Genomic DNA, 17,285 nt, shown 5'->3' with positions numbered 1-17,285 from the left:
ATGCTTCATCCAGTCTAACCTTGATTAAAGCTGCGAGAAAGTCACTGAAAAGAAACAATTGTAGCTGTACAGAACTTCCTGATTTAGTAGTAAAAGATATATATATATATATCTGTAGTGGTGATTTAGCAATTTTCTGATTTAAGTTCAAATGAAGGGTCCCTTCTAAGTGGATGAAATAGTCCGGAGCAGCGTTAAACAGCTCTGCAGAGCCCATTGAAACTCAAAAACGCATGGAAGGAAAGTTCCATGATCCTTAAATCCTGGGGTTTTACATTAAAAAAAAGAGATCCTGTATACAAAATACACTCAGTACGAAAACAGAGAATACAAATTCCAATTTGTAAATCAGTTTAAATTATTAGATTATGTATATCTATGAATATTGCAAGCATCCTCCCAAATCAATTAAATGTAATTAAATTAGGTCACTATGGTGCAGGGGTTTTTCGGTTTCCTTTCTCTATCTTTATCATTTCTTTTTCTTTCCTTTTTTTCTTTAATCTTTATACTTCAGTGGAGTTTATTTGATTTTGACCGTAACCTTCCTTCGATGTGATAAAGCCGCATGTTGCGTGTCCTAGCGTGGCGCTTTCCTCATCGCCTCCAGTGAGCTGCACTCAATATTGTTTGCCTTTCCACTGTCATAAGGTAAATAAGCAATGAATTAGCAGCAGGGCTGCTCCTAGGAAAAATGCCAGATGTACAGTCCAGAGGAAATCCAATAGAGTTGAGAGTGTAATCAGTTTACCAGAGACAGGCAGGGGAGAGAGGGGAAGAATTTGAGGGAGAAAGGCTGAAGAGGAAAACGGAGGAAATCACAGGAAGGCACGATATGGATGCCGGATAAAGAGAGTGAGCGGATGAGTGAAAAAACCCAGCTTGTTAAGTCAAAAGACGGAACAAATTAGCGGAGTTTGAAAGTCAGATGCCTGTTGCTTATTTCATCAGGATCAACCCTCTGCTAAAGTTTTCACAATCCCTCCATCCTTCCATCGCTGTCATGTGTTGCCTCTGTGCGACTGAGCGTTAGCAGCCTATTACCCAGGGTCATAGTCGCAGTGGCTTCAAGGCTGACAAGTGCATCTGAAAGCACTCAGGCGATGCTGAGAACCACATTAAATTCTATTATTGCCACATAGTCACTGCATCCCTATTCAGCTGAAGTACAGGGAGGCAAATTTACCTTGTGAGAGACAGAGTTCACCTAATAGATGTGGCTTTATATCCTTTGCTTCCTTTCAAGGGAACAAAGGCAGAGTAACAAATGCAAACAGCGGGGGCTGTCGTGCTGCTACCTTTTTTCCTTCCCGTCACTCTATTGTCCAGAGGTTTTCATAAACACATTATTGTCACTGTACATACTGCTCTCCCTCTCTGTCTCACACACACTCTCTCGCTCTTTCACAATCTGTTTTTCTCTGTGAAAGCCCATTGTCAAGACATGGTCATTTCCTCCACAATGCCAGTCCAAGCGCGCTCCTTTTGCAGTAACGGCCCCGATGGTAAACATACTGTAAGACCCGAGAGTGCGTTTGAATGTCTGCCAAGAAGCTCGCTAAAGTCGATGTGAGGAGATGCACCGTTGTTGTCATTATGAGGGCAAGGGTTTCCCCAGAAAACTTAAGATGGAGAAATGTTGCAGGTTGATCAGATGAATGTCTACCGGACAGATAGCAGAGGGGTCAACACTTAAAAGTTTGAACTATCCGGGAGTTTCTGAGAACTAGTTTGGAGCCTCCACACTTTTCATTGCTACCAACATATAAGTGGAGTTGTCAGCCTATTATATCATCTTTTGAGTGTTGCTCATTCTTCCTCCTGTTTTTCCTTCTCTCTCTCTTGTCTTTCTATCTCCTATTTATTTTCCAGGATGTCTTCCAAGCGACCAGCCTCTCCATATGGGGGGACAGATGGAGAGGTAACCATGGCAACCAGCAGACAGCGAGTGGAGGATGAGGAGAGTGAGGGACTGGGCGGTGTCATCCACCTCCCCCTGGCCTCCTACTGCAACAAGGTGTCCCCTCGCTCGCCCCCCAACCGCAACTTGGACAGCCCGCCCAACATGGTAAATAATAACGGTTTTCAAATCAGTCTCACCCATCGTTTCTCACGCTCCGGGCACCCACCTGTGGGTGACGGTAGCTGATTTGGGGTTGCAGGTGAAACAGTTGTAGAGACATTTGGAGGAACTTTAGTGTCTGAACTCATCAGAAAAGTCTTCGTAGAGAAACTGCAAGAAAACTTTGTAAAAATGACTGTTGGCATGTCCTACACGCTTCCAGTTTCTAAAATATAAACAGATATAACCCAGAAAAAGGAGTTAAAATTGATCTTATGTTTACATGCCCAGAAGAAGAAGAATCCCAAAACTTGCATGGTTATCCCATACATAGATACAATGCAGACCCTACGTTCACAGATATGTTTAGTGTCAGCAAAGGTAGTTGAACGCCACAGTGATTATGAGCAGCCAGCTGTTGAATATTTGCCTTATTTATGAACTATTTTATTTAGAACTAGAGGCAGCATTAAGAGGCCACAGAGGTGACATCGTTGGTGGGATCAGTGATGTTGTACGCCACCTGTGAGTTGGTGTCATCAGTAAACCGCATCGGAATGGTACTTAGCCATGTTAGCTAATCATGCAATTCTCACCAATACATGAAGGAATCTCTGTATGTTTGCTCTCTCATGTGCTTAAGACTATAGCTGGAGCCCAAAGAAGTGCAGTATCCATTAATGGTACTTGGAACTGCCATTTCACTGTTGGCGTAACAGACCTCATGATGTCAGTGTCAATGTCCAGGCTATTACGATTAGTCGTTAAAAAAACTACGACTCTACCTTTAGTGAGGCTAACATTTGTGTGACTTTGGGACTGCACTGCCATAGGCCACAAAAAAGAAAACATTTTTTTAACCACAACCAACCACTTGGCATAGAAATGTGTCTACCAGTGTAGACCTTCAGTTTTACAGACTGCAGGCTTGGTCATTGGCTTGGGCTTCATCTCTCTATCTCCATTGGCTTTCTGCCCTTCCAGTTCCTTCCTATAAGGCTGTCATCTGTGTGCGTTTGAGAGGCTTGGGGTTGAAAGTAACCCCAAGGCTCAGACCCCAGATCAGATTGTGGTCATGGTAGTTTCAACCTCTCAAATTAAGCGATTATTGAAAGCATAGCCATTTTCTGTCTTTAAAGACAGCCTGGGCTGAAAATGGAATTAGTACCTGTATGACAAAAATCTACAATCTTTGCTTGCAAAATGTTTCACTTTGCAGATGTATTCAGCTGGAAATTAACTTCCTCGACCTTGTGTATTTGTCATTTTAATTTCGTGAATTAAGCATTTAGAAGCATTTAGAAATTAGAATGGTTTTGCTTTTATGGGATTTCCAGTAATTTCTGGACAAGTAAACAGCTTTTTTTTCCACATATTGAATGCATTAACAGTTTGGGTCTGCTTTAACTTTGGTATGTTGTTTACTCTTCTTATGGCAGCCAAACTATGAAAAGGTACATGTATCTCAACGACGATAAAAGAAAGCGAGGTTATTTGTTTGGTGACTGACGGTAGATGTGAAAAGAAACAGAACCCTAAAAAAACAAAAACAGAAATTGACTTTCTTTGCCAGTAGAAAGCAGGTTCTTTCTGGGAGCTGACTTTTTCTTTTTAAATATGAACATTTTTAGGTTCAAGGCTAAAATTTGGGTGCACGTGTGTTTGTGAGAGAGGTTTTTTTCCCTTTTTTTCCGCTTTTATGTGTGCGCCACCAGCCGTTGCCTTGAGCCCATTTGATGCACAGTTGCGTGACTGCTAAAATGTGAGCCATTTGTGTGAGTCATTTTCTTGGGGATGAAGTGTGAGGCTGCTTGGTGGTGCTAAATGTATGGCGCTGTATTTGTAAATGTGTCTGTGTGTCAGTGTGCGTATATGTAAAGTTGCGTAATTCAAATTGAATATTGAGCTGTATTTTTGCTAGTTAGTTTGTGAGTATCAGACGTTTATTTATTTTTTAAACTTGCTGTGATATGTTGACACAAACAGAATTGATGCAACACTTTTAATCTTTTCCTCCCTGACTTTTGTATTATTTTTATATAATGATGATCAAATTATTTAATGTGGGACGCATGTACAAATAAAGGTTTTGCTACATGTGTTTTTTGAGATAAGAGTGTTGGGGTTATTAACACAATATTATTTATGTTATTCGACTTCGTTATGTACCTATAACTACCTTAGCTGCCAGGAAATCCATGTTAGCTAGTAGCTAAATGTGGCAACTTGTGCATGTTTTAACACATGCTACCTAACAAACGCCAAAAAAACAAAACAAAACTAAAGGAAACTTCTCGTGGCCCTTCACCTTGATACACACCTTATCATACCAGTGCTCTCATAACACCTGTCGACCTTTCCCCCATACTGACCATAAATACCCACGCGCTATAAAACAATGAAACGGTGGTTAGCAACTGTAATTAAAAGCTAATTCTGTAATTAGCTTGCTGATTAGCCAGTAAGCCCCTCCTACTGTGGACTCTGTATGTGTGGTAGCTGTGGACTGCAAACCAAAGTCCTGGGTTTGCAGGGGAATACACAAAGACACACACACACACACACACACACACAGGTGTGCAGAGATGCAGATCTTCATACTGGGTTATCTGCTGTAGTTGAGATTAGTCCCTCTTCATTTAGATTTACACTATCCAAACAAACATTACGCTCATGAATATTTTAGGCGTCATGGCTGACCACTTTAGGTGATCATGAAGAGAGACTGACAAAAACCTTAAATATTCACGACAAAATGACACACAGCTGCTTTCTTATTCATTAATGGACACCAGAAGGGAGGCTGTTGACGTGTATGTGTATGTGGAAAGTCTTATTAATAATAGTTGATGTGGATTATTAAGTGCAAGCCTCTGCGTGTGTGTGTGTGTCTGGCAGGAGGTGGAATGGGGGCTTATCCGACTGCCTGCTTGGCATGTTGTAAGATGTGTGTTTTTCTTCTTTTTTTTAAGGGGGATTCAGAGGGGGGTGTTTAACAGTGCCAATCCCTTCAGCGCTGACTGTCAGTGAAGAGTGGCTGGAGAGTGAGGAGAAATAGGGGAGATTTACAAAGAGGTGGGGGGGATGGTCTCTCCCCCTCTCTCTCTCAGGGCAGTTGTTGTAAAGTGATAGGGGGAAGTAAATGGCTCATCAGCGACTGCTTGATTTGGATGTGAGGCAGCAGGGGGCAGCGGGAGGCGAGAGAGAGAGGGTGGGGGGCAGATTACAGCCTTATCTTGTCATAGTAAATTAACACGGTGGCGGAGAAGCGCTCAGCTCCACACTGACCTCTTCATTCTGGCTGCCTCGCCTGCCTGTTTGGCTTTGGCTCGGCTGCTCTACCTGCCCACTACAGCTGCACAACCACACCGAGTGAAAACGGCACCCGCGCATATTTTAAAAGCGTGAAAGGTGTCGGATTATTCACTTTTTTCTCCTTTTTTTTAATGTGTTTTATTCCCCCCCGCCTGTGAGTAAGAATAGCACTGCTCATAATGGTTTGCAAATGAATGTAGTTTAGCTAAAAAGGGTGTCTTTAAAAAAAAAATAATTATTGAATGCGAACTTCTCGCTACGCAGCTGGACCCTGATTGGCTGGGAGCACCTGAGTTCAAATGCGTTACGGGAAGGATTTTAGTCGGGAGTTCAGCGAGGTCAACCAATCAAATCCAGTTATGACACCGCCGAAATTACAGAGGGAAACAAAAATCTGTGTAAATGTATGTGAAAATTGTAAATGACGACAGGAAACGTTTAAGCCCACAGCCCGCGAATGAGATATTTTTCTCTTGCTTTCTTTCTTTTAGATCTTTTTATGTTTATGTTTGCAGATGCTGGCAAAAAAAAACCTGTTTTCACATCAGGCAGAGGCAAGCATCTTCTCTCATAAATGTGCTAATGGACAAACACTAATTATTTCATTAACAGGCGAGATGCACGCTTACACGTTAGAAAACTATAAAGATATTTCATCAAGCATAATTTCTTATTCATTTTTCCTCTCTCTCTTTTTTGTCTAATTTGTATGTGTGATTATGTGTGTTCCTGTGTGTGTGTGTGTGTGTAAATGTGAATTTGACAGATTTAACACAGTCATTGAGCAGTCTTGAGACACAGTGGTCACACTTAATTTCTCATGCCAGTGATGCACTAATGAATCAACACACGCTTGCCTGTCAACAGTGAGAGGTCTTGGTAAAATATACTGGCGTTTTTTTTTTTTTCTCCTTTTTTAGCCAAACTGCTACTTAAAATACAGCTGCAGGTTTTTAGATAAGGAAAGGGCAACTGTGTGCAATAAGACAATTAGAATCAGCAAATTAAAATTTTGTAATTTATTGGCTTTTTTTTCCTCTTCAGTTTTAGGGGTCAGTCGCATAGCTCAATATTGTTGGAACGCAAGGAGAAAATTAATGCGTGTCGTTGTGTGTTTTCTTGCTTGTCCTCATCCTGAAGGACCCCCCGAGTCACCACTGACAGTGTCTGTGTTTAGCCATGGCATGTAAAGGGATTTGCTGTATCTGAGGTGTGTTAAGTGTATATATTGTGGAGATTGGCAGGCTCTGGCACAGGGTTGAGTCTCGCCCCCCCTTCGCAGGAGCGATCGGTGACATTCTCTCGGTGTGTATTCGTGGGCACGTATTTTAGTTGAGCAGCTGTTTCCAGCTCTTCCTACTGCCACATTGTCCATGCCTTGATCCACGACGACGCGCCAAGCATCAAATATTGTTTTTCACACATACACCTTGCACAGCCCGAGACATGTCAGGCTGTGGCGCAGAAAGAAGAGAGAGAGAGAGTTTCTTCTGTCGGGCAACGGAGAAGGAGGGAGAGAAGAAGACGGAAGGAATAGGAGAAGGAAGGAAAAAAAAGAAGAACATGAACAGCGGCATCTGTGCTGGCTGTAGGAAAAAAATAGCATTTGGCAAGAGTTAAGTGTTTTTAAACCAACCTCCCCTCACAGATGAGCTTAAGAAGACAAAAGTTGTTTAATTCGGTTCCATTGCAGAGGCAGTAAAAGGATAAAGAGAGTGGGGCGCAATTTTTACTTTGTTCCAGTCATTTGGAAGAGAATTGACATCTGCAAACTAAAGGCAGAACCGCCCACACTGCCAGCCTGCCACATCCAGTGCATATAAATACATATATGCAGACACTCACACATTTACACACCTACAGGCTATGTGGTGCACTCACAGTGTCACACATATATGCACAAAAAAAAAACCCTGCTCGCACAGACATGCACAGAGAGGAGGGCATGAACATTTACAGTAGCCAGAATTTCTGTTTGCACTCATGAATAAATGCATGCTGATGAGGAAAAGTTTTCGCCACCTGCGTTACTCCGGGATCGGCTGACTGACACCCATTTACAGCGGAGAATCTGCCTTGTGTCGTGTCTCTTTTTTGATCCCTCTGTCTTGGACTTTGCCGTACAAATCGCCAGCGAGGCGTGTGGATTATATGCCGGGAGGCTGATCGGGAGGTGGGGGGGAGAAACATAAGCCATTTAAGTTGCCTTCGGGATAAGGCTGTCTGTCAGAGTTCACACATAAATAATGTCACAGGCCGTAATGTACCAGGTCTTTGAAGAAGCCATGGCTCCCTGCTAATTCCCTTTGATTGGGGAAATGACCTTCATTGTTGGACGCAGCGAGATGACATCTCTCTGGCAGCTTTTCGGCAGAGTAAAGAGATCCGACAACCCCTCACCCCCTCTCCTCTCCAACTCCATCTCTCCTCCGACCACCCCCCACATCTCCCTCTGCATATTCTTGTTCTGTTTGTTTTGTTTGCGCGACATCTTTCTCGAAAGAAAGAGTGCGGCTGTTTTAAGTAGGCGCTGGATTAGATAAATGGGATGTGACAGGTGTGACCGCTGCCTTCAAGATGCCTGCTTTCCTCTTTGCTCTCTCTCTCTCCATGCATCTCTCTGTCAACTCGCACGCTCTCGCTCGCTCTCATTTCCTCTAATAACGCTGCTTCTCTCTTCTTTTTTTTTTCTGGGGATTTCACTCAGTCTTTCTTTCTTGCTTTCTTTGACTTTTACACTCTTACGCTCTATCTCTCCTTCCGTCTCGTTACATTTGCACGTCGTGCCGGCGCTGATGCAACTCCTAATCACAAATCCGCTCATTTTTGAAGTCTGACTTTCCCTAATCTGAAGAACAGCGAGAGGGTGAGGGAACAAAGAGAGGCACGAGCAACTCGGTCAGGTGGTCAGAGGAGAAGAGCAAAGTCTTTCAGGGCTTTTAAAATCACAAGACGCTTGTGACACAAGGCTGTTAGCGGCCTCAACAGCGACTGACTGAAACCTCATTACCCCGTCATATACAGTATACACAAACGTTCCAACCTTTCATTGCTGTCACAATCTGTCCCTCTGTTACAATGCATGTGCAAGAACGCCAAGGAGAGGACGAGTGAATTATTGAGTGCGCTGACTTATTCAGAGTGTGGAAACACACAGAGCCCAACACAGAGAGTCAGCGAAGTGTCGAAAATGCCAAGTGATAATGGTCTGCTGTACCTCTCATGCAATGTTTGGCTTCCGACAACAAAAGCATCATCGATATTGAAAGCCTCTGCCTGGCTTTATGTGCTTAAAAGGACAAGAAAAAGTAATTTGAGACTTTGTTTTGAGTTTTTCTCTTCTTAAATCGTCTCATTTAAATGCTTTTTTTAATTAAAGAGACAGATCAGTCTGTTTAGACTCTAAATAACTTCACTGTGGACTGTGATCTTAGTGTTAAGTTCCACTTCCACCAGCAGCCTGCGAGTTAATGATTAGAAAACCATCTCCACCTTAATGCTCTGTAATGTCATTATTAAAGGTGGAATGTATCACCACCTCCATCTCTGTGTCTCTCCCAGGTGCACACCCACACAAAGACAAACACAGGTACGGCGTATGTGTGCCGCTGTCACAGGTGGCGTGCCCCATACTGTAGTGAGATTAGCCAAAGATTAACCCTGTGGACCATTGACCCCACGGAGAGCTGCGCTGACAGACTGCTCGGCTGATCGACTGACTCATTTGTTTTTGTAATTAAACAGCAACACGCACAGTTTACCACACCTGAGTGCGAGTTCAAGAAGGAGCGCACTTCTGTGCATGTAGAGCATACATACCCTCATGAATCCATCTGTGCATGTGACAAAGAGATAACAGCGTTCCCTCTCGAAGCTGACGGCATCCTCACTCTCGGTGTCACCGCTAATTGGGCTGAGCCGGCGTTAAGTCTGTAACGCCGCCTGTAGAAACAAACACAGGTTTTATGGGGTCACAGATTAAGATGCTAAGAGTTACTTAGCACTCGGCTACTGTCCCGAGGCTCGTTGTTCATGTTTGAGCTTTCGTTTTGAAAGGGGACAATAACGTCCATACTCAGACTCGCTTATTTAAATGTAAATAAGTGCGTTCGAGCTGTCGGTGGTCAGAAATATAGCAGTGAAAGTTGATACAGATTTCTAAATATAATAAGAAAACAATGTTTAGTGGAAAGAGGTCAACTTGTTCTTCTGCGAAAGTCCACTTTTCAGCCACAGTCATTATTTCCAAGCATCATTAAACTAAACGTGTTGGCAATAGAAGAGAGCTTTACTGTAAGCTGTATATGTTATAATTACTTGCTGACATGCTGATTGTCTTTTCTCCTACAATGATGTTTTTTGCCCTTTCAGTTCTTTATGAGTTTAGGGGAATGATTTGACCTCACAACAGAGGCGTTTTTGGAGTTTTTTTTATCTCTGAATTTGACGGAGTTGCTTCCTCAGCATTAATTTCTGAAAATCTTTGGACAAAAGTAAAGCAGCGCTGAAAGTTGGGCTTGGAATTTGTAGCATTGGACATCCCTCAAAGGAAGCCATTGAAGGCTTTGTAATGAAGAGTTAGCGTGACACTTAAAGAGCGTGCAGTCTTTTACTGTTTCATGTGCTCGTTCTGTCAAGTACCTCCAAGTCAGTCAAATGCAGATTCCAGAGGATCTGAGAGCGAGAGAAGTAGTATGCCCTAACTTGAGATAACTGGACAGGGATGAAAGTTGTTGCTTTGGGGTATAAGAACAGGAGATGTAGAAAACAGGAGCAAGAGTAGAGAAGAAAGATGGAGATAATGAATGGGTTTATGCCAGCTCCTCCCTCGTTTCCTGTTAATTTTCTTTCTCTACGGTTTGTTTGTGTCTTTAAAATCGCTTTTTTGAAGCTAAGAATTGATTAATCCCTATCCCCCCTCTTCTTCTTCTCTCCAGGAGCAGGATGGCACTAAGGGGAGCTCCCTGAGTCCTTACCCTCAGCACAATGCTACCTCACCAGGCAAAGAAGAGGGCGGAGGCGGGGGGCGCCTCTGCAGCGACGGGGGCTCGGCCGCGGGCACCCTGGGCACCCCCGAGAGACGCAAGGGCAGCCTGGCAGACGTGGTGGACACACTGAAACAACGCAAGATGGAGGAGCTGATCAAAAACGAGCCAGAAGGTCAGCGATGAAAGGAAACGCTTGTTACAGCCAGATGTGTGATCTGCAGGTCCCCACCATCTCCCTGGCTCTGCGCCCGACTTTTATTACACTCTGTTGTCGTTTCCCTCTTCTTCATCATCTTCTTCTTTCTTTCTATCTTATTTTCTTTCTCTCTCTCACTCTTTCCCTCTGTTCTGAACCCACACACATTCAGATGAGAGGCGAGCCTTTGTTTTTTTTCCCAGCATACAGACAGACAGCATTGGCTGCTTGGGCCTATTGTCCACCGTGCCTTGCATATTTATCACAACCTGACAAATAAGATAAGCGAAAGGCCTCCAAACATACTTTAGTAGATTAACAAATCACCAAATGTTTCCCTGCTTTAATTTGAAGCAGTTACTTAAAAATTCTCTCAGCTCAGTGATCATCTTATCACCTTTCTTAGTCATTTTGTAACATGTTCTGTTGGATACAGATTCCAAACATTGTTTTTCTGCAGGGCCTCCATAGTTAAGCTCGATTAGCCCCCGCATTTGACTCTCAAATGTATCCTCAGGCTAAACAGTTGGAGTCTAGAGAAGATAAAGTTAGCCCACTAATGTCCACTGCTGCCACAAATGGGGGCTTAAGTCACCATGAAATGCATTTAAGAGATAATGTGACAACAGGTGTCCATCCCCTTTAGGAAGACGTGTTAATATAAATAACAGGTTACTGTATTGGTCAGTGTCAACTTTAAAGGATAAACTGCACCCCTAAGAAATGCAGCTTAGAGCCTGCAACATGTTGGGGTCCTACCAAAACCTGTTGTGCAGGAAAGTCCTTTCTAATTAACCCGAATAGATCCTGATTGAGGGAGACGAGTTGATTAAGAGTCAGTTTCCAACAGTTTGTCAGAGTTGGACATGGTGTTGCTATGATGTCACCTGTTGGTCTCTGGACTGAATGTTTGTTGTTGTTTTTGGAGCCGAAAGTGATATTTAGGCGAGAGTGAAGCGTTAAGTTATCAGCTAAGTGTAGTCAAGTTTGTGAGCAAGCTGCTTCCTTAAGCAAAACGGACGCAAAGCCTTAAAAAAATCCAAACAGGTGGGTTTTAAAAGAAATGCACCTTTCATATAGATGTTACAATTCGGGGGAACGATCCGTGGATGCAGTTTATGTAGTGTTTTATCATCTATTGGGGATGGACGAGCTTTTGGACCCAGCCTGAAGTGGTCGCTGGAGAACAGCTTTCAAGTCTGCAACGCGTTAATATTTGTACATCTCTGACCGAGCAGCCTCAAGCTCACATAACAGCATACCCAAAAGGTGAAAAAACAGCTCCGTGGTGCAGTGTGGATTTGCCTTTAAAGTGTAGGTGCATTATGTGTTTGTATTCCGCCAGTACATCAACAGGCTTTCATTTCAAGCTGCGATGCACTAACCTTATTTTCCAGGCTTTTCTGCCGAGTTTTCAAAAGGCCGAGACTGCTGGTCAGCTCTCGCTGTCTGGTTGTTTTTATTCCAGTCGATAGAGAGGCCTGTTGTGGCACATTTTAAGGAAAAAAAAAGAAAGAAAGAGAGAAAAACTGAACTGTTTGTTGAGCCGAGCTGTAATTGAGGTGTGTTTTGGGTTGTTCGCTGCTTCACTGGACCTCGTGAACTGGCTGCACAGGGAAAAAAACCAACAATAATGGATCTTTATGAGTCAGCCAGCGGAGAGTGAGAGAAGGAAGAGACAGAAGGTGAAGGTAGGGAAAGTGAAGAAGAGAAAGACCAGTGTCTTCACAGACCCCATTAGCACAGTGCCACAGCGGAGCAGCATCCAAACCGACCTGGAGCATTAGCTTCTCTATGTTTAAATGAGACGCGCTAACAAAAGGCCCGAGCGCCTCAAGACCCGGCACGCACACACAAACCCGGGCTAAAGAAAAAAGAAAAGAGAGTAAAGGAAGAAAAAGGAGGCTGAGAAAAGATGAAGAGAGGCAGAGGGAAATGGAGGAAGTGGGGGGGGGGGATGAGGGGCAGTATTGAACGTGAGATAGAAATCCCTTTTCTGTGTTCTGTGCCCGGCTAGCTATTGTTTGGCTGTGTGGCTCACAAAGGCCATTAGCAGCAAACAGCAGGTTGGGATGAAAATTTAATGAAGGCTTTAATCATTATGAAAGGCCTGGAATATTACTGCTCTCTCGCTCTCTCGTTCACACACACACATACACAAAGCCTCCAGCTGGATCAATGAGACACACACACACATTCGTAGTGTACGAACATTGACACCAGGAGGGATGTGAACAAGGGGCCAGGGACACAAAATGGGTCAGAAAACGATAAACATCTTGAAACAGAAAGAGGGGCTTGACTTATCGAAGGCAGGCCCTGAGCTCTTTAGACATCGCGCACACACACAGACACACAGACAGTCACGCTCGCTAAGAATGCCTTAAGTTTGAAAGATTTAGTTTTGTGTCTGTGGCTAGTGCTGCTCTACTTAGGCTAGATGAATGGAGATAGTAGATACTAGGTCAGTGTGAGTGCTGTTAAAGCCTTTGGGAGCACATATACTTGCGCATGTGCATTTGCATATGTATTTGTGGCAGAAAGTATGTGTGTTCGCTGTGGGAAGGATTGCATTTGGTTGCATACATGTAAGGTGTGTGTGTTGGCCTCTAATAAATGACTAGCCATGTTGTCCCCCATGGCCTGGCCCAACCATGCTCCACCGCTCTCCTGCTCTCTACATTCATCTCCTGTCTTAATCCACGGCCACCTGCTACCCGCGAGATACTCACACACACACGCGTGCACACTCTCTCAAACACACTGCTACAAAACATGTGCAAAGACACACACACACAGACACACAGCGTTCTGTCTTTAATAAATTCTTCAGCAGTGACAAGGCGAAGATAAAAATGCCATGACAAAGCGTGCGTACATGTGCGTGCATGTGCGTTCAACTCGATGCAAGAGGCCGTGCTGGAGCGTGCGCGTTGTGCCATTACGTGGAATTATGAGTGCAGAGTGCAGAGCATGGCAGGAGGCTCGGGGTCAAGAGGAGACGCGGTGCAGAAACCCAAGAGAGATGGCTGCACGAGCACAAGCACGCACACCTGGACAGCTACCTCGGAGTCATCATTTAACCTTTTGTGACCCATACGCCACAGAGCAACCCCCAGTGATAACCTATTAGCCCAGTCAGACACACAGACATACAGACAGACAGAAGTTATAAGCTGCAAAAAGAAAAATGAGGGGAATTAAAAAGAGGAGTAACATCACTAAATGGGGCACAGATGTTCCTCTCGGCCCCTGGAGTGGTGCCTCCACTGCCCTGGACTTTCACCAGACACTCAGCCTCCTCTCCTCTCCTTTTCTCTCCTCTCTTCTCCTCTCCTCGTCTCACTACATGGCAGCACGGACTGTAAGTGGCTCGCACATTAAGTGCCAGCTGAGCTCCATCTCTGGACCCGTCTGTTGACCCTCTGCTACCCAGCTACAGCTACCAGTCACTGGGGCTTCATAGCCTTTGGGATTGTGTTTTTTTTTTCTTTTTTAGCTTCAGCTGTTACAGGGATAAACAAAGCTTCCCAGCCTGAAGTCGCTCAGAAAATCTGCTGTATGTGTTTTTTGGTAGATACAACTTTCGACTTTGTATTCAGCTTAAATTCTGTTGCAAAAACTGAGACCCAGTTACTCAGAAAAGTCAAAAGTCTTGTTGCAAATAGTTTAATGTGGACAGTATTTACTTTTTACAGTCTATGAACAGTAAAAGAAGCAAAGAGCACAGGTGAGGGAGACACCATTAATGCTTACATCCTGTCACACCATCTTAATGTTTCGCCAGGTGTAGTTTTCTAGAATGAAAATTGTCCCGACACGAATGTGATTACACTATAACAAGGCTCAAAGCTGTTCTTTGAGCAACCACCTCGTTATATTACGTATATCATTAAAATGTATTATTATTATTTCAAGAAAGAAACATTGTAGCTTACTTTTATAGGTACTTGGTGCTTTGGGCACCTCAGGGCAAGTCCTGTTTCATTCCATTCCATTTAAGAGAAAGCAGATGTCTCCAAAACTGGGCAACTCACACCACAGCAGTTTACATGGATAAATAGCACCACAGGCCAGAGGAAAGCTATGTGAATTAAATTCTGGGGTGAGCTGTCCGTTCAACTTAACAACATTTAGGCATTTTAGCATTTGAAGATTTGAGAAAAACAAGAAGTCTGCAGGAAACTGGATTCTTAGTGTGACGCTTCCTTTCCTTCGTACCACTTGGGAAAGAGTTTTGTACTAGTTTGAAAGTGAACGTTAACATTTGCATAAAAGAAAAATGTACCTGAGTCTACTGCCATTGATATGAATGAGAGTACAAGCAATAATACTGTCCTGTATTTGATGTATGCGTCTCTCCTGTCAGAGTCTTTGTCGGGGTCAGTAAATGGCAACGCTGTCGTTTCAGCGAGCCAGCGTGCATGTTCGAGGTTCTTTATCACCTAATTTTGTACATACATGCACAGAAACAAGAGACGCGCTCGTCCCCACGCACTTGTAACCTCGCACGCCGGTCTGCAGCCCTGCAACCTTAAGGTCAACCAAAACAGTATTTCACTGCTGAGCGTACTCGCCGCCCCGAGCTCCTCGAAGGCACAGGTTTCCATCCTGAAAATGCCAACTCAGTGACAGATGTCATGCAGCACACAGTCACCGACACATGCTCGCACATGTACACGCAGCACTTCATCTATTTTCGAGACATGGAGGGGTACCAGGGGCTTGCTTTTAGAGAGCACTGAGGCATTTTATAGGACAGCACTTAGGCGAGGCCATTGTGCCACACAGGCGCACAGTGGCCGGAGCTCCCTCACGCCTGCGTACACTCCAATGGGTGACAATGGGAAGGGCGGATACATTCTTCCTAAGAAGAAGGAAAGAGAGAATGAAAGGAAGGGGGGGGGAAAAGGAGGCAGAGAAGCGGAGGGATCGAGGCAGTTTCTCGTTCATCCGTCCATCAGTCGCGTCGCCTCCCCTCTGCCCCCTCCTCATCCTCACTTTGCCTAATCCTACTTCTTCTCTGCTATCTGGGGGGTTACGTCAAACACGCTTGCACACATGCACACACTATAAACATCAACAATGGCATGTACGGCCCTTGCAAGTCACCACACAGACCTCTTGATTTTTTTATTTATTTTTAAGCAGAGATCCCTGAGGGGAATTTGCAAACTGCAACACACATATATGGATCTAAACACACACAGCAGCAGGTTCACACCCCTAGCGTGGGAGCGGGTTGAACGTCTTTATGTGATTTCCACCCTTTGTTGGTAATTAGTTAGTTGTATAAATTAACACGAAGTGCAGCAGGACTCTCGCAGCCATTGTTTGCCGCGATTATTCTTGTCGCACTGGGGAAAAGGAAAGCAAGTGAAACCAAACCGAGGGGGGACGTTGAAAGAGATTTTTTTTCCTTTTTGCTTTTGTCAACTCGCTAAAAATGAAGGGGTAAAGCAAGAAAAGGCGTGATTTTACTCATTCGCAAATCAAAGCGCTCCAAGTGTACGGACAGCATTTGCCGAAGAGAAGTTGACACCATGCTTATGAGACTGCTGCTACCTTGAACCCTTTCCTAAGGAGATGTGGACTCGTGTTTGGTGTTTTATGCTTCACCATCTATTCGGTGACCTGGTGGAAAAAGAAAAACGCCCTCAGTAGTAAAAAATCAAACATTCTTTGCTTAGAAAGATCTTCACATTAAAAAAGAAAAGAAGAAGAAGAAAGAAACAACAACCTTTTTGGTGAAATAAAACTCACTTTGAAGCAGGAAAAAGTGGACGCCTCATGTTGCTTATCCAAGAAAACCAAACCTTTTTATTTATCGTTCTCTCCACTTATCCGAGTCTCATTGTGCCAGTTAACTTCGCTGGGTTTGTTATAGAAAGGGGAAAAAAATCATCATGGACATGGCTCACAATTCAAATCGAGTCAATTTGGCATTTCTTTTTCTTTTCCTTTTTTTTCGTTCTTTCTTCTTTCTCCTTTTGTGGCATGAGAAACAGGCAACGTCATGGGGCGAACCTGAGGCCTATTGTGGGGCTGGCCATTGTTGGCTCGATGAAAGGCGCATTCAAGTCACTTTTCTCATTGAATTGTTTTGCGTCCGCTTTTCAGCGTTGCATTCTCTCTCCAGCGTTGCACGAGACAATCGCTGAGGATGAAACTCTTTTTCTGCCATTCTTCCGTGTCCAGATGAGCAATATTAAGTAGATGAATAGTGTGTGTGTGTTTGTGTTTTTGAGGGGAAAAGCAGTGCCCCAGCTTTTGTCCAATACATGAGCATAAAAGCGCTTACACAGAGGAGAGAGGGTCCTGTGGTTTTTCTTAAGGTGTGTGTGCGCGCCTGTGTGTATTATTGCCCCCCCGGCGTGGCATTAAGTTAAGGACAAAGGCTCGAGCTTCATGAATCAGCCGGGGCTCCCATAGCTTAGCTGCTGTGACCTAGTCACAGTTTGACTGTCCTAGAGTACAGTGTGTGTGTTTGTTGATATCTGATGATGAGTTGGGCAAGAGGTGTGCGTTTCTTCAAGGTGAGATTGTAAAGTGCATGTGTGCAAATGTTTGGGCTTCTGTGCGCGTCTATTTGTGTGAGTCTCTCATAAAGGCCTAACTCCCAAATATTAGACAGGCCCCAGTGTTTTGGCACTCACCCATTAATTTCCATTCAGCATCATGTCCCATGACCAAATCAGCGGAATCCATGATTTATCTATTCAGC

The 17,285-nt window shown here is 44.0% G+C and overlaps 1 protein-coding gene across 6 annotated transcripts in view; it reads left to right on the top strand.

Moving 5' to 3' along the window:
* Positions 1–17,285, top strand: part of sox5 (SRY-box transcription factor 5) — a 95,279-nt gene that overhangs the window by 12,173 nt on the left and 65,821 nt on the right. For all 6 annotated transcript variants that reach the window (XM_085137983.1, XM_085137980.1, XM_085137979.1 and 3 more), the window contains exons 2-3: positions 1,873–2,068; positions 10,315–10,537. In XM_085137983.1, coding sequence (XP_084994109.1) covers positions 1,873–2,068; positions 10,315–10,537 — 419 coding nt within the window. The remainder of the gene's footprint in view (positions 1–1,872; positions 2,069–10,314; positions 10,538–17,285) is intronic.

The sequence above is a fragment of the Neolamprologus multifasciatus genome, chromosome 17 (genome assembly GCF_963576455.1).
Source record: "Neolamprologus multifasciatus chromosome 17, fNeoMul1.2, whole genome shotgun sequence".
Lineage (NCBI taxonomy): Eukaryota > Metazoa > Chordata > Actinopteri > Cichliformes > Cichlidae > Neolamprologus > Neolamprologus multifasciatus.
This window is presented reverse-complemented; position numbering and strand designations above follow the sequence as displayed.